This window comes from Trachypithecus francoisi, unplaced genomic scaffold, assembly GCF_009764315.1.
Source record: "Trachypithecus francoisi isolate TF-2019V2 unplaced genomic scaffold, Tfra_2.0 Lachesis_group17, whole genome shotgun sequence".
In the NCBI taxonomy this organism is placed as follows: Eukaryota; Metazoa; Chordata; class Mammalia; order Primates; family Cercopithecidae; genus Trachypithecus; species Trachypithecus francoisi.
In genome coordinates, this window is record NW_022681462.1 from 90,649,749 (window position 1) to 90,671,749 (window position 22,001).

Consider the following 22,001-nt stretch of genomic DNA (forward strand, 5'->3'; position numbering starts at 1 on the left):
AAACCTCCAGATTTAAAAGTGGCCATAAACACTGTTTAGTTATATCCATCTCAGAAGCCATAGAAACATTAAGAGGAGTGATGAGTCAAAGAGTTACCTATATCTGAAAATGCCCTTCTTTCAATGAAATGCATCTACAAACATAACAAATCCATGTGGCTCTTCCACTGGGAAGATTTCAGGTAAAGAATTCCATAACCAGCCCCTGGTGGCATGCATGAGAGTCTCCACACATCTCCACAATTAACGCTTTAGCTAAATAGTCTTCACATGGGATAGAATTGCTCTGCCACTGTCTGAAAATGCAAAGGTATGTCTTCTTTCCTTGTGAGAAGTTTCTACACGAGATGCAGAAATTACCATCTCTATGGCTATTGAAAAATGTTGGCTCATTTTATAGCTGCTGGCATAGCTTTTTCCAGAGATTTAAGTTTCACTCCTCTGGTCATGATGAATCACATCTGTGTGTTTGTACAACATTACTCCCTTTTTCCATTCACTGAAAGTATTCGTGCCTGTGAATGTGTAGGTTTACTCTGCTCTGCAATATTTTTTAGGTAATGAGATTTTGTCTTATAATACATTATTATAAAATTCAAAATATATACTGAAGAAATATCTGTAAGGGCACATGCTTCATACATATATGCCAATTTTGAGTGTGTCCCAAACACCTACATATTTAATCAGTTTATGCTGGACAGCACAATTTAGTCATGGACATGTTCTTCTATCTGCCAACTCCCATCAAGTCTACTGAAAAAGAGCTAGCATATGCTTGGTATATACCCCAAATTCAAAAACATAAAGAAAGGAGGGCTCTTGGTACTCCAGAAAGAACATTTTTCTTCCAAACCAATCCTGAACATACTAAAATGTAGTTACTCAACATAAAAACACACAACCAAGACATTCTCCATACTGAATCAGGAAGTTTATTAGGCTCCTAGTTTCCATGTTTAGAACATGAGCATGGATTGACATGCATCGTCTCATTTTGTGGATCTCACATGCATGTCGTCTCAGTCAGCTGAACCTCTGATTCTACTCGTGAGTAATTTAAAGTTAGCTCAATGTGAGTAAATGACAAACACAGAATGATGTATAAGCTGTAGCCACAATCCCCACCCAATGTCATTTGTCTTATATTCCAAAACCATATCACAACTCTCTCTTGTAAAAAATAAATTTCAGAACAAGGCATTTAGCTGACCTCACAGAGAAAAATAAAGACAATTCTATCATTTCAGAATTCAGCAATGAATGTCCAACTATGGCTGAAAGGTTCACCCTGAGAATTAAATGATTTTAACGAACCCATCGAGGTTTATAAAGCTGTGTTAACCTAATGTCGGGAAAGGATAAGAGAAACAGGCACAAACACCCCCGCTCATTTTGCTGTGCAATTCTCCAAGGAGGTGGTGTTACAAATGTCCTCATTGTCTTCAATGCTTGAAGCATCTGTGGAGTCAGGATCGCTCACCACAATGCCTACAGAAGAGAGACTGGTAATGAAGGCATGCATCCGCTGTGCATAAATATCCCTAATGTTAAAGTAAGGTAGCTCATGACACTTCTCTGGTGCATCCTCACTGCACTGGTCCACATCAATGTCCTTTTGCTTCTGGTAGTACTTGGAAAACTTGTTGAAGATGATGGTGATGGGAAGGGCCACCACCAAAATGCCACAGATGATGCACGTGCTGGCAATGAGCTTCCCCGCCAAGGTGACTGGGTGGGTGTCTCCATAGCCCACGGTTGTCATGCTGATGGTGGCCCACCACCAGCAGATGGGGATGCTGGTGAGGCTGGATGTGTGGTCATCTTTCTCCACAGAGTAGATAAGCACAGAAAAAATGGAAATGCCCACAGAGAGGAAGAGAAGCAGAAGCCCAACTTCATGGTAGCTGTGCCTCAGTGTGGCACCTAGAGACCGAAGTCCTACTGAGTGCCGGGCAAGCTTTAGAATTCGGAAAATCCTCATAAGCCGTAGGATCTGGACCACCTTGCCCATGTTCTCAATATCCTCACTCTCTTCCTCCTTGGTGTCTACAGCCAACGTGGCATAGAAGGGAATAATGGAGACAAAGTCAATGATGTTCAGAGGGTTTTTCCAGAATTTCTTTTGACAAGGAGCAGCAGCCAGCCGGACGGCAAGCTCCCCGGTGAACCAGGCAATGCACGCGATCTCCACTCCTTCCAGCACTGGATCATCCACTTCTCCATCCTCATTCTGGAACTCTGACATGCTGTGAATGCACATGGCCACAATGGAGGCCAGCACCACGCTCAAGGAGGAGATAGCGATAAGCTTAGCAGACAGGCAGTATGCTGGGTTCTCCATTCTGATCCAGATTTTCTTACGGAGCTGACCAAATCGCTGTGTGTCAAACTTCTCCAGCTCTTTCTCAAACAGAGACGACTCTTCAAACGAGGAGTCGGTACTCACATCATGGCTTTTCTGATCCCAGTCCTTCTCGTGGTTTTCCTCTTTGCGTTCCTGGTAGCGATTGCTGCAGCAGGAGTCAATGAAGAGCTCGTTGATGCCCCAGTACTCGATCTCCTGGCAGAATGAGAACACACACAGCTCCTCCATGACGTGCAGCTTCCCCGTGTAATAAAAATTCAAAACATATCTGAACAAAGAGGGATTCCGATCAAAGTAGTATTCCCTATCAGCCACACTGTAATCATCACACAGCTCCAGAATGGCCTCTTCAGAATGGCAAGTAAGCAGCTTCCCCAGTCTGGTGTGAGGAAACCGCAGGAGGGTGCTTTGGTCAACAGACTGCTTAAAGCCCCCCACATTCAGGTTGACAAGTTCCTCGTCTTGTCCAGGGCGATGGAAAAACTCACCAAACACCATGGTGGATACAGGAGGCAGAGTGCTGGCTGGCAAGGGAGACGAGGAAGATCAGGCTGCACCTGGAAAGAGCACAAGATGATATTAGCACTCTGTTCTGCCGTGCCTGGCCAAGCTTATTTTTAATCTGCCCTTTCCAGGATGATGGGCTACATTAAAAGCAAAGCAGGAAATGCAATAAAAATGAATACATTATTATGCATTATGATCAGAAGAAAATCAACACAAAACAGATTTTCCCCCCAAAACCTCAGGATTTTGAGAACCCATTTTCTTTAGGAAAGAGAAAGATGGCAATATAATTTTTATGAACCCTAATTGCCACTTCTCAGTTTATTAAGCATTCAAACTGTACCTCCCAACCTTGTCCCCCAAAATACAATGCAATTTAGATCACTTACATAATATAAGCATCTCCAGAGATTCAAGCACAGGCTCTTCATGTCTGGGAAAACTCAATTCAGATGTGATAGGCTAGTTGCTGCCAGGCTTGAAGCTCATCCCTTCCCATCCCTGGGGCTTGGTCATGCCCCCAATGCACACATCAAAGGGGGCTCAGCTCAGCTCTTACAAAGGATGTGAGTTTCCCTTTGCGTATCAATGTTTTACTCCTTTAAGAGAAAGCCCTACTCCCTATGTTTGGATGTGGACAATCAAGAGGATATAATTATCTCCCTGTGCTTAAGTACCTTGTATCTTTAAGATATCATTACACTTCATGGGATGGTGTTTCAGGAACATCCACATGAAAAGCACCTGACTTGGGAAAACCTCTTTATGGTAATTGCACTATCAGTTTCCTGACACAAACGCGCTCTACTCCCATCTCCTCCTTCCCCTCACAGACAGTCCCCACGTGGCCCTAATCTATAATTATCTTTCCATAGATTGTCTATGCTGGCTGAGCACGTGGCCTGTTTTTAGTTCTGACACTAATCAGGATGCACCAGGTCCATTTCTCAGAGAGAAAATAACAGCTTTTGATCCTCACCCAATGCAATGATGCTTCCTCAGAACAGATGATACAAATAAAAGGAGACTGTCATATACTGAGTCCTCACCTGATACTGCTGGATGCTCTTCCACATTATGTCATTCAGTCCTTCCAACACTATATGGTAGCTGGATAGAAAAATGGGTACTGCTCTCAGTCTCTCTAGGTACGTAATAGGTAAATGGTGGAGCCAAGCCATTTAAACCTAGGTTGAATTAATTCCAAAGTCCATGTTCTCTCCACTACATAGACTTCTCCCACCTTCTTCCTTTTTATAATCTAATAATCCAACGTGAGGCATGCTATGCGAGAGGTCAGTCAAGCATCTTTGGGATTACTGAGAAAAAAAGCAGTGACCTTAGCTGGAGAAGCTTCATAGCAGAGGTAATATGCAGCTCCAAGGTTCAAGTGGAGTTCACCTGATATGGTGTGGCTCTGTGTCCCCACCTAAATCTCATGTTGAATTGTGATCCTGTGTGTTGGAGGTGGAGCCTGGTGGGAGGTGACTGGATCGTGGAGGTGGTTTCTAATGGCTTAGCATCATCCCCCAAGTGCTGTCTCGTGATAGAGTTTCATGAGACCTGGTTCTTTCAAAGTGTGTAGCATCTCCCCCTTCATTCTCTCTCTCTCTCCTACTCTGCCATGTAAGACATGCTGGCTTCCCTTTCACCTGCTGCCAGGACTATAAATTTCCTGAGGCCTCCCCAGTCATGCCTCCTGTATATCCTGCAGAACGGTAAGTCAATTAAACCTCTATAAATTACCCAGTCTCAGGTAGTTCTTTATAGCAGTGTGAGAACAGACTAACACACCACCAAACTGAAAGGAAAAGGACATTCCCACCAGAGGCATCAAAGGGTAGACAGAAGCCAGATTGTGAAGGACCCTGTACGTCAGTCCAAAGAATCTGGATTTTATTCTGTCAGCAAGATCACTAAAGGGTCTTAATCAACAAGTGAACATAGCTATGTTTGTGACTGTGACTTAGAAAGCCACCAATGACAGCAGCATGAAAGCTGCTTGGGGCAAAAGCTGGGCCCAAGAAGACAGGGCTGCAATAGAACAGGTTAGGGGTGGCAAGAACATGGACACACACAGTGGTGGTGCATAGAAAGAGGAAGTGATAAACTCAGAAGAAGTTTATAAGATAGAATCTACAGGATTTGGTAAGTGATTGGAAAAAAAAAAAAAAAAAAGGACAAGGAAGCAGAAAGGCCAAAAGAGGATATGTTTTCTAGTCTGTAAAAGTGGGCAGACGGTAACACCATCAAAGGGAGCAGAAAGGCCAGAAAAGAATCTCTTTTCCCTTATGTTTATGGAAAGGCAAGGTTGTCTGCAAGAGAACAAACGCCTCCTCTGAAAAAAAAGAAAGGAAATAATAAAGATTAACATGCAAATAAATAAATGGAGAATAAACTTAAAAACAGAAAAAAATCAACAAAGCCATTGGTCATTTAAGGCAATCAACAAAATTGACAAATATTTAACGAGGCTAATCAAGAAAAACTGAAAGTACTTTGGCAGGCCAAGACAGATGGATCATTTGAGGCCAGGAGTTCAAGACCAGCCTGGTGAACATGGCAAAACCCCATCTCTACAAAAAATACAAAAATTAGCTGGGCATGGTGTCATGCATGTCTAGTCTCAGCTACACGAGAGGCTGAGGCATGAGAATCACTTGAACCCAGGAGGGGGAGGCTGCAGTGAGCCGAGATAGCACTACTGCACGCCACCCTCGGTGACAGAGTCAGACTCTGTCTCAAAACTTAAACAAAACAAAGGAAAATAAGAAAACGAGAGAAGATTCAAATTAGCAAAATCAGCAATGAAAGAACAACACCACTATTGACCTTACAAAATGAAAAGAACTATAAAGGAATACTATGAACAATCATATGTTCACAAATTAGATAACCTAGATGAAGTATATGAATTGCTAGTGTCGACAAAAAGAGTCAAACTCTGTAAAATATTTAAAGAGACTTATTTTGAGCCAAATACGAGTGACCAATAGCCTGTGACATAGCCCTCAGGATATCCTGAGAACATGTACCCAAGGTTGTTGGCCTACAACTTGGCTATATACATTTTAGGGAGACACAAGAAATCAATCAATATATGTAAAATGTACATTGATTCTGTCCAGAAAGCCCAGAAAACTGGTAGCTGAGGTGGGGGGGGCTTCCAGGCCATAGGTAGATTCAAAGATTGTCTGATTGGCAATTGGTTGAGAGTTAAGTTATTGTCTGATATGGTTGGGCTTTGTATCTCCACCCAAATCTCATCTCCAGTTGTGATCCCCAAGTGTCAAGAAAGAGAACTGGTGGGAGGTGATTGGATCATGGGGTGGTTTCCCCATGCTCTTCTTGTAATAGTGAGTGAGTTCTCACAAGATCTGATGGTTTTATTAGGAGCTCTTCCCCCTTTGCTCATCTCTCATCTGCTACCATGTAAGACATGCCTGTTCCCCTTCTATCAGGATTGTAAGTTTCCTGAGGCTTCCTCAGCTCTGCAGAACTGTGAGTCAATTAAACGCCTTTTCTTTATAAATTACCCAGTCTCATGTATGTCTTTATAGCAGTAAGAAAATTGAGTAATACTGTAAATTGGTACCACAGAGACTGGGGTACTCCTACAAAGATACCCTAAAATGTGGAAGCAACTTTGGAACTGGGTAACAGGTAGAGGCTGGAACAGTTTGGAGGATTCAAAGAAGACAGGAAGATGTGGAAAAGTTTGGAACTTCCCAGAGACTTGTTGAGTGATTTTGGCCAAAATGCTGGTAGTGATATGGACAATGAGCCCAGGCTGAAGTGGTCTCAGATGGAGATGAAAAACTTATTGGGACTGGGAACAAACACTCATTCTTGCTATGCTTTAGCAAAGACAGTAGTGGCATTTTCCCCCTGCTGTAGAGATCTGTAGAACTTTGAACTTGAGAGAGATGATTTAGGGTATCTGGTGGAAGAAATTTCTAAGCCACAAAGTGTCCAAGATGTGACCTGGGTGCTCTTAAAAACATTCCATTTCACTCATTCACAAAAGATCATTTGAAATTGGAACTTTTGTTTAAAAGGGAAGCAGAGCATAAAGGTTTGGGAAATTTGGAGCCTGATGATGCAATAGAAAAGAAAAAACCATTTTCTGAGGAGAAATTCAAGCCAGCTGCAGAAATTTGCATAAGTAACCAGGAGCTGAATATTAACTGCCAAGAAAATGGGGAAAATTTCTCCAGGGCATGTTAGAGGTCCTGGCGGCAGCCCCTTTCATCACAGGCTTAGAAGCCTAGGAGGAAAAATGGTTTCATGGGCTAGATCCAGGGCCCCACTGCTCTGTGCAGCCTTGGGACATGGCACCCAGCATCCCAGCCATTTCAGCTCCAGTCATGGCTATAAGGGACAATGGTACAGCTCAGGCCATGGCTTCAGATGGTGCAAGCCCCACGCTTTGGTGACTTCCATATGGTCTTGGGCCTGTGAGTGGACAGAAGTAAGAATTGAGGTTTGGGAACCTCTGCCTAGATTTCAGAGGATGTATGGAAATGCCTGGAAGTCCAGGCAGAAGTTTACTGCAAGGGCAGAGCCCTCATGGAGAACCTCTGCTAGGGCAGTGCAGAAAGGAAATGTTGGGTTAGAGTACCACACGGAGTCCCCATTGGGGCACTGCCAAGGGGAGCTGTGAGAAGAGAACCACCTACTGTCCTCCTGATCCCAGAATGGTAGATCCACTGATAGCTTGCACTGTGCACCTGGAAAAGCCACAGACACTCAACACCAGTCCATGAAAGCAGCTGGGAAGAGGGCTGTACCTTGCAAAGTCATAGGGGTGGAGCTGCCCAAGACCATGGGAGCCCACCTCTTGCATTACTGTAACCCAGATGGGAGACATGGAGTAAAAGGAGATCATTTAGGAGCTTTAAGATTTAATGGCTCCCCTGATGGGTTTCAGACTTGCCCCTTTGGGGCCAATTTGTTTTGGGGCCAAAACAATCCTTTGTTTTGGCCAATTTCTCCCATTTGGAATGGAAGCATTTATCCAATGCCTGTACCTCCATTATATCTTGGTAGTAACTAACTTGCTTTTGATTTTAGAGGCTCCTAGTTGGAAGGACTTGCCTTGTCTCAGATGAAACTTTGGACTTGGACTTTTGAATTAATGTTGAAATGAGTTAAGACTTTGGGGCACTGTTGGGAAGGCATGATTGGTTTTAAACATGAGGACATGAGATTTGGAAGGGGCCAGAGGTAGAATGATATGGTCTGGCTTTTTGTCCCCACCCTTGAGTTGTAATCCCTATGTGTCAAGGGAGAGACCTGGTAAGAGGTAATCAGATCATGGGGGCAGTTTCTCCCACGCTGTTCTCATGATAGTGAGTGAGTTCTCACAAGGTCTGATGGTTTGATAAGAGGCTCTTTTCTCTTCTCTCACCACTCTCTCTTGCCTGCCACCATGTAAGACATGCCTCTTCCCCTTCCACCATGATTGTAAGTTTCCTGAGACTCCCCCAACCCTGCGGAACTGTGAGTCAATTAAATCTCTTTTCTTTATAAATTACCCAGTATTGGGTATGTCTTTATAGCAATGTGAAAACATATTAATACATTGTCTAAAGACTTACAATCAATAGGAATGTCTGGGTTAAGATAAGTGGTTTTGAAGACCAAGGTTTTATCATGCAGATGAAGCCTCCAGGTAGCAACTTCAGAGAGAATAGATGGTAAATGTTTCTTATTGGAATTAAAGAGACTGCACTATCAGTCCTAAGGTTTGTGTTGATGTTAACGCTGGTAAGCTTTTCCTGAATTCCAAAAAAGAGGAGGGTATAATGAAGCATGTCTGACCTCTCCTTCTCATCATGGTCTGAACTCATTTTTCAGGTTAATTTTGGAATTCCCTTGGCCTAGAGGAGGGGTCCATTCAGATAGTCGGGAGGGTTTAGAATTTTATTTTTAGTTTACACTAGAAAGACATGATCTACACAAACTAACTCAAGAAGAAAAAGGAAATCTGAATAAACCTATTTATTAACAAGTAAAGATACAGAATTTGCAATTTAAAAAATTTTCATATGGAAAGCTCACGTACAGATAGCTTTGCTGGTGAATTCTACCACAATCACCACCAATCTTTCACAAACCCTCCCAAAAATTAGAAGAGAAAGGCATACTTTCCAGCTCCTTCTATGAAGCTAGTATTATCCTAATACCAAAACTAGAAAAAGACATCACAAGAAAACTACAGGCCAGTATCCCTTATGAATACAGATGAATAAATCCTCAACAAAACATCAGCAAACCAAATCCAGCAACATATAAAAAGAATTATATACCATGAGTAGTGAGATTTATCTCAGGAATTTAAGGTTAGCTTAACATGTAAATCAATCAAGGTAATATAAATACTAAAGAAATAATGAAAATGACATTATCATCTCAAAAGATGCAGAAAAAGTATTTGAAAAAATCTAGCACTCTTTCGTGATTTAAAAAAATACTCAAAAACTAAGAATAGAACAGAACTTCTCTAATTTGATAAAGAGCATCTATGAAAAACCCACAGCTAAAAACATATTTAATGATAAAAGACTAAAAGCATTTCTCTTAAGATGAGGAACAAAACATGAATGTCCAATCCCACCACTTCTATTCAACATCGTACTGGAAGTTCTAGTCAGGGAAATTAGGCAAGAAAAAGAAAGAAAATGCATCCAGACTGAAAAGGAAAAGTTAAACTACTTCTGTTTGCAGATGATATGATCTTGTATATAGAAAATCCTATGGAATATATATACAAAAAAAATTATAACTAATAAATAAGTTCAGCAATTTTGCAGGATACTAGATTGATATACAAAAAACTATCTCTATATACTAGCAATAAGAAAATACAAATATGAAATTAAGAAAACAATCACATTTTCAATAGCATCCAGAAAAATACAATATTTAGAAATAAATTTAACAAAAGTGGCATAAACCTGTAAAATGAATACTACTAAATGTTGTTGAAAAAATTAAGGAAGAAATAAATGAATAGAAAGACACCCAATGTTCATGGATTAAAAGATTTGCTATTGTTAAATGGTAATACCCTTTAAATTAATTCATAGATTAAATACAATTCCTATAAAAATCCTAGCTGCCTTTTTTCAGAAATGACAAATTGATTCTAAAATTCTAAAATTTCAGAAATTGACAAATTGATTCTTAACACACTTGTCAAAAACCAATCAATAAACTGAAAAATAAGCCCATATGGGCTTTTTGATTGATTTTTGACAAGTGTGTCAAGACAATTCAACAGGGGTAAGAACAGTCTTTTCGATAAATAGTATTGGAACAACTGGATAGCCACATGCAAAAAAACCTAAATTGGATATGTATCCCACACTATATATAAAAATTAACTTTAAATACATCAAAGGCCTGAATGTAGGTGCTACAATTATAAAACTCTTAGAAGAAAATATTAACATACATTTTCATGACCTTGAGTTAGAGAATGACTTCCTAGCTATTACACTAAAATTACAGGAAAATAAAGAAAAAATAGTTAAATTGACTTTATCAAAATGTAAAATGCACTTCAAAGGACACTATCAAGTCAAAAGACAAGTATCAAGAAAACGAAAAGACAACCCACAAAATAGAAGAAAATATTTGCAAATCATATATCTGATATGGATAGAGTATCCAGAATAAAGAACTCTTACAACTCAATAATAAAAAGACAAATAAACTCCTTTAAACTGGGCAAATAATTTTGATAGACATTTCTATGAAAACATATAAATAGCCAAAACGTACTTGAAAAGATGCTCAACATGATTAGACATTAGGAAAATGCGAATCAAAATTACAATGAGATACCACTTCATACCAGTATGATGGCTATAGTCAAAAAGTAATAATAATGCAAGTGTTGTATTATGACACATCAGGTGATGGCAGGGATGTGGAGAAAGTGGAACCCTTGTGTGTCACTGGAAGTAATGTAAAATAGTACAGCCATTTTAGAAATAGCTTAAGCCCATTCCTCAAAAAGTTAAACAGAGTTACCATATGACCCAGCAATTCCATTCCTGGGTATAGTCCCAAAAGAACCGAAAACATACATTCAAACAAAAACATGTAGGTAATGTTCATAGCAGCATTATTCATAATAGCCAAAAAGGGTAGATAATCTAAATGTCCATCAAGGAATGAAGTTCTGACACAGACTACAACCTGGATCAACTTTGAAAACATTATGCTAATGAAAAAAGCCTACTAAAAAAAAAGACAATAAAAGATCATATATTGTATGATTCCATTTATAGGAAATATCCAGAATAGTCAAAACTATAGAAACAGAAAATAGGTTAGTGGTTGCTGGGGGCTGAGGGTAGGAGAGATGGGTACTACTAATGGATTTGGGTTTCTTTTGGGGGTGATAAATATGTCTTGGAATTGGAAAGTTGTACAGTCATGAATATACCAAGAACCACTGCATTAAACACATTTTTAAAAAGGTAGATTTTTGCTGTATTCAAAGCATATCTCAATAATACTGTCATTTAAAAAGGGATACCATCCCAGCACTTTGGGTGGCCAAGGCAGGAGGATCACTTGAGCCCAGGAGTTTGAGACCAGCCTTGGCAACACACTGAGACTCCATTTCTGTTTATTATTTTAAAAGTTATGATAAAAATAAGTGAATAAATAAATAGGGATTCTAGATCATAAGTAAAAAAAGAAATAATAGAATTAAAATCTTGTCATTTTGCAACTCATAATAAAATAATAGATCTAGGCAATGATCATCAATGGCTGATAAAATCCAGCTAAAAAGCTGATGGGGAATCATAACAGAGATCAGAGTTACAATATTTGAACCCACTAATCAAGCCTAATATAACAAAACAACTAGATTTTACTGAAACAAAATAAAATTTTTAGAGGAATATGTTCAATAACACCAAAGGGGTGCAATCAGCAAAATCAAGACTGGGAAACCTTACAGGACAAATGACACAGATCAAATAAGAGGCATACAAAGCCAATATACAGACTTTGTATAGATCCTAATTCTAACAAGCCAAATGTTTAATATATATACATATGTATATTTATTTTTTCATATATATGTGTGTGTGTGTGTGTGTGTGTGTGTGTGTGTATATACACACACACATGAAAATCAGGGACTTTTGAAAACTGATATGGTCTGGCTCTGTGTCCCCACCCAAATCTCATGTCAAATTGTAATCCCCAAGTGTCAGGGGAGGGGTCTGGTGGGAGGTGACTGAATCATGGGGGCAGATTTCCCCTTGTTTTTTTCATGATTGTTAGTGAGTTCTCACAAGATCTGGTTGTTTGAAAATGTGTAGCATCTCCCACTTCACTCTCTCTCGCTCTCCTGCTTCACCATGGTAAAATGTGCTTGCTTCCCCTTTGCCTTCCGCCATGATTTTAAGTTTCCTGAGGCTTTCCCAGCCATGCAGAACTCTTAATCAATTAAACCTCTTTCCCTTATAAATTACCCAGTCTCACTTAGTGCTTTATAGCAATGTGAGACTGAACTAGTACAAAAATCAACTAGATACTTGATATTATAAAAAACTTATTATTAAGTTTTAGTGTCCCAATAGTAATATAATTATGTTCTTAAAAGGAAACCCTTATCTTTTGGAAGTACATACTAAAATATTTATTGATAAAATTACACAACATTGGGGATTGATTTCATAATAATACATGGAAAGGCAGAAGAAATGGTCATACAAGATGGCTATGAGTTAATCACTGTTGCAGCGGATGACGGGTAGGCACACAGGAGTTTAACACATTATTTTATTTTTGTACATGTTAAAATTCTCCACTAAAAATGCTTTAAGAAAAATGTACTAAGCATCTTTTTTCAGGCTATGCACTGTGGAAACTGCTTTCATATACACTATTATTCACTCTTTTATTCTCAACAACTGGTGCAGTACATAGACACTAGCAGGCAACAAGTACATGTAACTGAATGAATGAATCATTTTCTTTAATTCTCTAACAGCCCTAAGTCATAGACCTTAGACTCCCGTGTTGCAAATGGGGACATCTGAGGCTCACAATTTGCCCAACGTTGTCCAGCTTTTATGGCGCAGATTCTTTTCACGATGCCTCAAATATGAGTATTTGAAGATTTTTTTTTAAGTGGGAGGAGGTAGAGACTGGCTGATGTTCTCATTTGCATACTATGTCAGCCATACTGTAAGGACATTGACATTCACATGCTGAAGTCACATGGGGTCTCAAATCAGATGCATCTGAGGGTACAGTGGCATTGGCCACAAAGTAGAAGACCCAACTGCTATTTTCATTCTCTTCTTAAAGCTAAACTTAGCTTCACTGTCTTGACTCTCCTCCCTACTATCAACCCAAATCACTCATGGTGAGAACACTATATATACAGTATTTGACCGCTTTGTCCCTCTTGGTGTTTATAAGATTGAAAAGAAGAAAAACACGTCAAAAATCCAAGATACTCACTGGCAGCTTAAAATAAAAACTACCATTGATTCAGTTGTTTCCAACTGGCACCCTGTAAAGCTTTTTCAAAGCCATTAACCTCTTATTTGCCTCCTCTTGGTCCACTTCCTGCTCTTGTTGCTTCATGCTCTCAAACTCACCTAAGAAAATATTCTCAAAATTGTGTCTTTTTAAGGCTGACTCATACACATACACACAAGCTCATGACTGTCTCTAATAATGCACCTGCTTTGCTCAGAAAAGTAATGAAAGTATTATAATACAAGCCAATTTTTCTTGCTGGACAGAACTGCTTTTTGGTATCAATTTCATAAAAGTAAATAAAAACCCAGATTTGTTTTTCCTTCTTGTGTTGTACATGTCCAAAAACCTATATTAATCCTTTTACATCAAAGAAAAAAATACACCATTTTCAGTATTTAACACTGCCTTCTTTTTGGAACATTATTCTAAGAGTTTTCTTTTGTTCTATTAAATTTAAAAAGAAAGCTCATTTCGAATTTTTTAAAGAGTAGGTCATGCTAAATTCAATTTCTGGTCATGCCATGTGAGGATATACAAAATGGGAAAACCAAGCAAATGTAAACAGAATTAGAAACCTAAACTCAATCCACACCCATGTCTCCTCCTTACCACCCTCCTACCAGGCACCTCCCAGGTGAAAGCCTTCTCTTACAGCATTGTCTGAGCATGGCGAGGCTCCTACATGGAGCCATTACCTCCAGTAGCTTTCCAAGTGGTGCAGCCCAGTCCACTGAGAAGGCTTTCTGTAAAGCGTAAGCCCCACTGGCCAAACAGGCAGGCAAGAAAACTCCCTGCCAGCTCTGTTCTGCACTTGACGTGTTCTGACATCATGGGCCACAGTCAGACAGCACACCAATGACACAGGTCCAGAAAGTTTGCAGGGTCCCAGGGTGCTCCATTTCAGAGCATTCATAAACTGAATGCAACGTTTAAACGTTGAACTTAACAAAACAAAAACTGTGTCCTCTTATTCATGCTGAATTATCAGCAGCAACTAGCAAAAAAGAGGGAAAGACTAGGATTCTGAAAACTTGCATCTGAGCTCCCTCTTCTTATGTGCATGACCTTGGGCAGGTGAAGTCTTGATCTATAGAAGGAGATTATAAACCCACCTTGAGGATAAAATAACAAATGTAAAAGTCTTTTGAAACCATAAAGCACGAGACACATGTAAAACTGTATTCCAAAAATAAAAGATTGATATAACGGTATTTCTACCTTCCCCCACTTCCTTCCTCTATTCCCTTCCCTTCTCTTACTACCACCAACTGGTACAATCACATTAAAGTTGTACTCACTCCCTCTGGATCTGTATTTAGTGTGACTCTCTGGAAACTCCAGGGATCTCTGTAATTCACACAGCTCATCGCCAAGCAGAGAGCTGCTCAGAAGGCTGAGTGATTTAGTGAGCCAAGCAGCCAGAAAGCTGTCCTTTTTGTAAAAAGCGAAGAATCATAGATGATAGCTTTTCAAACAGAAACAGGAAAAACCTGGACTTTGCCACAAGAGGGGCCCCTAGCCCTGCTGCAAATACTCCATCACATCTCCAACTGAGCCAGGTTGCTTGGAATCATGCACATACAGAGGTCTGTCATGGGAAAGCTCTGTTGCCCAGGGGAGGGAGTTTTGGAGAATTTAGGCCCAGGCCAAATTAATGGTTCTCCCTTCTCTACCTCCCCATTGTATTCACCCTCTCCCATAGCTCATTTGTGTACACCTTGATTTTAGCACATATCACAAGGCGTTATGATGTTATCTACAATTCTCCTTATTCCCCACAAGTGTGACTGTTGCTCAGTCTAGACTCCAAGCTCCACTGTGGAAGGAACCATGTATTATCCTCTTACAGCTATAGCCCCTTATGCTAAGTGCTGCCCATAATCTAGTAAAAGATACTTGCTTTTATCTGGAGGAATTAACAAAAGCTATTACTACTTTTGTCAAAGAGCTAACAGAATGACCTAGAACAGGCATGGCGAAATTAAATACCTCCAGTGACCAAACAAGTCAAACAAATGAGATGGCTGGGGATAGTGGTGAACTGTCCCCACTTATCTAAGAGGCAGAGGCTCCTCAGTACTGGAATCCTTTTTAGGAACAGAGGCCCAGTATAGACGTATCATTCGGTCTTCCCAGGAGAACCTGGAAACCCTGATCCTTATGTGCAGTGTCTCAAGTTTAGTTAGAATTGATCCAACATGTTTTAAGCATTATGTGGCTCAAACAAAGATGTGCCTCTGGGCCAGGTACATCTGATGAGCTACCCAGTCTGTGACCTGAGCCAAACTCTGACTAATTCCATCCACAACACACATTTTAAGCCAGACTGGCTAACATGAACACAAATGGAATCTAGTTACAATAGCAGTAGTGTCATTCTCTCAAGTCTGAACTATAAATGTCAAAAAGGGAGAGGGAGGAAATGTGAAAAACAGCATTTTCTAAAGTTGTCCAATGGTGTCCCTTAATGTAACTCCATTCTAATCCTTCAAGACCAACACTTTTCTTCCCATAGTCATCTGTCCCAACTGCCCACTCGATTTGACCATCCATCAGAAGAGTCTAACTTTCATCTTTCTCACTACACTGGAAGGCTCATTCTCATCCTGCTTTGATAAATAATGGTGCTTGAGAAAATAAGATAGAATGGCAACTCTTACCCTTGAGGTGGAGATGCCACAGGCTCTGCCTTCATCCTGCCCGGTGGGATGTCCATCATCATCCAAGACGCTCTGCCCTTCTCAGCACACTGGAATGTGTGGTGCACATAGGCATTTGGTGGCCAAAAAGAAGGGAAGAATCCTGTTCTCTGGTTGTACAGGCCAAAGCAATCACTGGAAAATCACTCTCACCTGCAGAAAAAACCATCAGCCAAGCTGTAACTGCAAGGAAGAAATACACTCAAGACATTCTATCTCAGGATCAGCACTCTGGGCACTTTACTGATGAGACTCAAATCTGAAAGCCCCACCTAATTCTCAGCATGTGGAGGGTGGTCTCTTTCCCCTGTGGAACCATCACTGCCAGTGGACACGTGCTAGGTTTAAGGATCCTCGGAACTCAACAGTAGTGAAAGTCTGAGAACTCGTCGACTGGCAGAGGCCACTAAAACATCTAAAGATAAAACCAGGCACTATAATTAGGGCTGCAGTTATCTACTCCCACATGGTTTCTTATAGAAGTGTTATTCTCCCAGCTAATTCATCAAGGATATACTTGTAAGCTTCTAAATGAATGCATTCTAATCCATTTCAAAATCCAACTTCTGGGTATTACTGCTATAACAGAATTAACACTGCTGCTCTAATTTGAAATCAATAGATTTCAAAGGCTGGCCAAATTCAATTTTGCTTTATTTGCCCATTATTATATTTCACAGAACAGAAATGACACAGGTGTATTCACAGTTTCTGTGTGTGGTTATGTGTATGAAGTATGTGTTGGGGGGATGTTTTAAGTTTCTGTCACAACAAACAAAAGCCAAATTTCAGTTTGTCTCTGAATAAATTTTAAAAAGCAAAAAAATTCCAGTTTCCACCCAGGTAAGCCTTGCTTCATGCTGATGAATTCCCATACATTGGCACTAGCTTCTAAGCATCCATCCATTGATTTTCATGTTTTTCAATCAACACCAGGTCCAAAAGGGGGAGGAAAAAAAGAAGAAGAAGAAAATATTGATTGTGAGCAAAAAAAAAAAAAAAAAAAAAAAAAAAAAACCATGAAGAAAGTGCCTCTGGCTAGGTCAGTCATTAAACAAACATTCGCTGTGGTTTATGATCTGCTGGGCATTATCTTAGGCATTGGAATTATAAACCAGATGCAGTGCCTGCCCCAATCCCCCAAGAGCTCTCAGGCCCAAAACCAGATAAACAAGTGAATAGCATCCTAACAACATCAAGGGGCAATGGAGGGGAATGAAGCAGGAACACAGTTTCCAAGTTGTCCCAACAACAGCAGAGCAATCCTTCAGCACATCTGGACTTTGCAGAGGGGTAAATTCCCACCTCCAATAGAGATGATACTGAAGAAAGATCCAGAAGCAAAATGCAACTCCACCCAAACTGAACTTATAAGATGCAACACTTAGCAGAGGAGGTAGACAAATCTCAACAGGGTAAGTAAAATCAATTCAGGTGCTAAACTCCTCCTCCTTCCTCCTCCATGCTTTCCTCCTCCTCCCCTTCCTCCTCCTCCTCCTTTCTCCCTCCTCCTCCTTCACCGCCTCTCAGTAGCATGTCCTTGGGTCAGCCTCAATTCTCTGCATTCCAATGAAACACACAACTGCTGCTGAACCTTGGTAAAAGGATATAGCACATACATAGTCTTCCTTTCCCTATCAGATGCCTTTCCAACTGTAGCACATTTTAAGGGAAGGTAGGATTAATCTGGCTGAGAGGTAATTAATAAATCACTATATTAATTATTAAAGAAAAAAATAACCAAATATTTAGGCTATGCAGCATTTCTAAGAATCCCCAAGCACTACCTAAAGTTCATTGCACTGGCTTACCACAGGAAGGTCAGGGTCGGTCCAGGGACAGACTGAGAAGTTAGCCAAGTGTATCCTTTTTATAGCACTGGTACCTAATGGGCCTTTAGTCTATGTCTAATGAATAAATGACATCCCAGGCTGTCCCTTTCTCTCCCCCTCCCTGCAAAACTCAGAATTCCTGTGCCTTGCCCCATTTTCCATCACCATGATTCCGATCCAAAAAAAAACTGGACTTTTAGACAAGATGTAATACCAGACAATACCTCTTGTTATGAATTTATGTAAATTAGCACCCCTCTAAGAGCATTCACATTCTAAGTGTGACTTCTCAACATAAAATTACAACTAGCATCTTCTGAGACCCACAGGAAGCCAAGTACCTTTTTAGGAGTTTTATACACATCTCCTCTGCCCTCAGCCATGATAAGTGGTATTATTCCCATTTAATAGGTGGGACATTGAGGCTCAGAGAAGTGATCTGTCCAAAGTCCTACACCTAAGGTGCACCACAGCCAGGAGTGAAACTCAGGTGGCTCTGTCTGAGATCAGTTAGTGTGGAAAATCAAGATCTCTCTTAGTTGTTGGGGAAGGTCAAGCAGGGATTGCGGGGAGTGGGCAGAACACGACCCAAGCCAGCAGGCAATGGGGAAGAAAAATGTGTGCATTCAACATATCCTCCCATTCCTGCCTAACAATCCCATCCAGTGTTTCCATTTCTCTGTGTTCCTACCAGCCCAATCCTTGTTGGCCTGTTCAAAAGAAAAGAGCATTGTTTGTGACTTAGCACTTAACAGGTTTCTGACTTTGCTGAGTGATTCAGCCTGATCCTGGAAAACACACCAAGCTCACTCAAGTATTGCCACCTTCTGCAGAATTCCCTCCTTTCTTGACAAAACTCTCTGCATCATCCTTGTACTTCCCTCCAGGCTGGCTGTATTTCCTGGTGGGTTGACTACAGCATTCAAAAGTGAACAAGTGACTGCCTCCATTATTGAGAGGGAAAAGGTAATGACTAAGTGGCATATTGGACTCTTTCATCTTCCAGACACCTGATACCCAATCTTGGAACAGAACCCAAGGAAAAGCAAATGGACAGCAGACAGTCCACATGAGTGAGAATAACTCCCTGCACCCTTCGCCCAGGTCTCAGAATCATAGGAATAAGGTTGCTCTCCAAAAACCACAAAATCAGTGCCTGATAGATCAAAGCAGATACTCCAAGTGACACTGCACCATAAGTCTGTGTCCTCTGTACTTGCACAGAATCCTGTGTGGCCCCATCACTATCCTGGCCATAATCTTCTGAAAAGTTGTCACACCAGTGCCACCCACTAGACGGGGAGAAAGCCTCCAGTTAGGGACAGTATCCTAACATCAATCTTCATATTAATTATCCCTGTCACAGAGTAGTATGATACATTTTTTGAACCAATTCCTCTTCCCTGAGCCAACAAGACTAAATTAATGAAAAGAATAAATATGGATAATGAAAGGCAGCTGGTAAGTAGTAGAAGCAGAGAAGGAAAATGTGAAAGACTGAGGTTGGTTCCCAAGACCCATCCCAGCAGTGGTGAAAACAGAAGAGTCTCATCCTGAAGAGTCAGCATGTCCAACTCAAATGGTGGGACATCTTGAGTGGGGTCTTGAGTTTCAAGACCTCGGAGTTTCAGGTATCTTTATAATCCCCAAAGACGTCCCTTTGTTCTGACTCCAGGCTCCCTGAGGCACCTCCTGCTGATCTGGGTTCCCACACACCTTGCTATCAGGAGCAAACGAGCTATACAGACAACACAAGTGTCTACTCTGCTAGTTCTGTCTATGACTGTACTGGAACTTAGTAAGTCAGCAAGAGGTCTATTTATGCAGTTTCCTGTGAGTTTCAATGCAAGTCAACCTCCTACAGTTTGATCAGCTCTGGGACACCTGAGAGTGAAATTCTGAAGTTGCAAGGCTAAGAGATAGCTGACTCCAACCTGTGATAATCTTACCTGGAAAATGGGACCTGTGAGTACCCTCCTGGCAGCCGGCTGGCTTATCTGGAGATATCCTGACCTTGAAAACTTCTATGGCAGGATGTCTCAGCCTCAGCACTATTGACATTGTGGGGTCAGGTAATTCTTTCTTGTGGGGGCTGTCCCATGCACTGTAGAGTGTTTAGCAGCATCTCTAGCCTCCATCTACTAGATGCCAGTTATACACCACCCACCCATCACAATGCTGTGATAACCAAAAATGTCTCCAGATACTGCCAATATCCCTTGGGGATCAAAATCATCCCCACTTGAGAACCAGTGCTCTACAAGTAGAGTAAAAGAACCCCAGGCAGCTGTTTGGGAGCTGGAAGGTCAGAGGGCTTGGAATGACAAATTGTACTAATACTTCATGTGCTGACAGGGGCTGGGGATGCCCTCCCAACACTTGTTCTTTCAGAATTCAGTCATGGCATTTCCAGTGTCATACAACCAAAACTTTAAAAATGAAGAAAGATAAAGGCAAGTTTAACCTTTTGTTGAAACTCAAACCATGCTTCATGCAATTTGAGTCTAAAGGTTAGTGAGTCTGTCTTAAATTTTCCAACATTTTCCGTGCCAGAATGATATACTGTGCACATGCACTAATCTAGTTTCAGATCTATAGCCTGCTGCAGCTTTCTGCAGGTAGTGCTGCTCCTGCTGAATACGCCCACTCCTGACCAAAGCTCCAACCTTGTGGAGACTAATTGGTGTCCCTGGAAAAAAATGCAAATTCATGTCAGTTTTGTAGTCTTGCTACCACTCATCAACCACAGACCCACTTTTAATAAAATCTGAGAGCAATAAAATTAAATGAATAGTAACAAAAAGTGAAACCCAACCCTAATTCTCTCTATCTGGCTTAACTATTGAAAATTGTCACCCAGTATTTTGCTTAAATAAAATTAAAATATCATAATCATACTGTCATAATTGGATTCAGCATGCTAGAAAAAAAAAATTCTACTGATATTTAAATCCTATAATCCAAAGCAATCAGAATCAAACATCTTCCAGTTGATTCAGACAGGGCATTACTAAGAATATCCCTCCACTACTCACTCTGTCCAAATTTAACTCTGTCAAATTTCAAGAAGTACCTTAAGTTAATATGGCAAATCCTTGAATTAACATGCTTTTTAAAAATCTGTCCCTAAAAGAAAATGAAAACTTCTCAGGGTCTAATATATTCAGGGACAAACCAGTAAGTGCTTTCTAAAGCAAAGTCTCTAAATGATTTTTGAAAGCTTAGTATAAATTATATTTTTCTTGGTCATTCAGAGTGAGTAAATGCCACACCAACTGCAGAAATCCCAAGACTTGATGCATGGGTAACTAAACACCACCTTCCTCTCCTCTTGCTCCATGTTTCTAGACAACCTCCCCCTGGGGAATGGAGGGGAGGCAGCAGGGACGCAGCTGTGTCACCTCGGCAAGAAAATCTAGAGAAAGGAAAGGAGAGACAGGCAGACCAGGAGCTTCCCTGGGGAAGGGTGTGCCCCTCACAGAAGGAGGCACCACACAGCCACTGAGTGTTGACAAGGCTCTAGGGTCACTCGGAGTGGTCCATGCAACTGCTCCTGGCCCCAGAAAGGAACTGCACTGGCTCCATCCACCTTGTAGTCATCTCCCTACTGCATGGCTAGCTGGAGACAGAGGCTAGGGCTGTCCCGTTTTAATGCATCAAATGACTGCACTAACACAGGCAGATAAAGAGGAACTGAAAGCAAGCAGCTTTGGAGTGAGCAGGAAAGTATCGTACAATGATAGCAGTGAAAACTTCTTAAAGAAACCTTTCTGGAGGACATCATAGCAATGTGTATTACAAAATCCCAGGGTTTCGCATTTTGGAATATATCCTGAAGAAATAAATCAGACAAGCGTTGAAAGATGCATGTACAAGGTTGTTCACCGCATCATTAATTATTTGTAAGAGTGAAATGTCAAAGACAACCTGCACATCCATCAACAGAGGAATGATTAAATAGACTGGGGGTAGCCATGCAATGAATACTCTGTAGCTATTAAAAATGCTGAAATAATAAAAGTTACAGAAGTTAAAGCTTCCTTATACTAAGTCTGGCCCTGTGCTTTTTAC

At 40.7% G+C, this 22,001-nt stretch overlaps 1 protein-coding gene across 2 annotated transcripts in view; it reads right to left on the minus strand.

The window, feature by feature from the left end:
* Window positions 1-912: 912 nt before the first annotated feature.
* KCNS3 (potassium voltage-gated channel modifier subfamily S member 3) overlaps window positions 913-22,001 on the minus strand; it is a 49,127-nt gene continuing 28,038 nt past the window's right edge. For both annotated transcript variants that reach the window (XM_033176491.1, XM_033176492.1), the window contains exons 2-3: window positions 16,060-16,251; window positions 913-2,925 (exon numbers count right to left, since the gene is read on the minus strand). In XM_033176491.1, the coding sequence (XP_033032382.1) occupies window positions 1,391-2,866 (1,476 nt within the window). In that variant the 5' untranslated portion in view covers window positions 2,867-2,925; window positions 16,060-16,251 and the 3' untranslated portion in view covers window positions 913-1,390. The remainder of the gene's footprint in view (window positions 2,926-16,059; window positions 16,252-22,001) is intronic.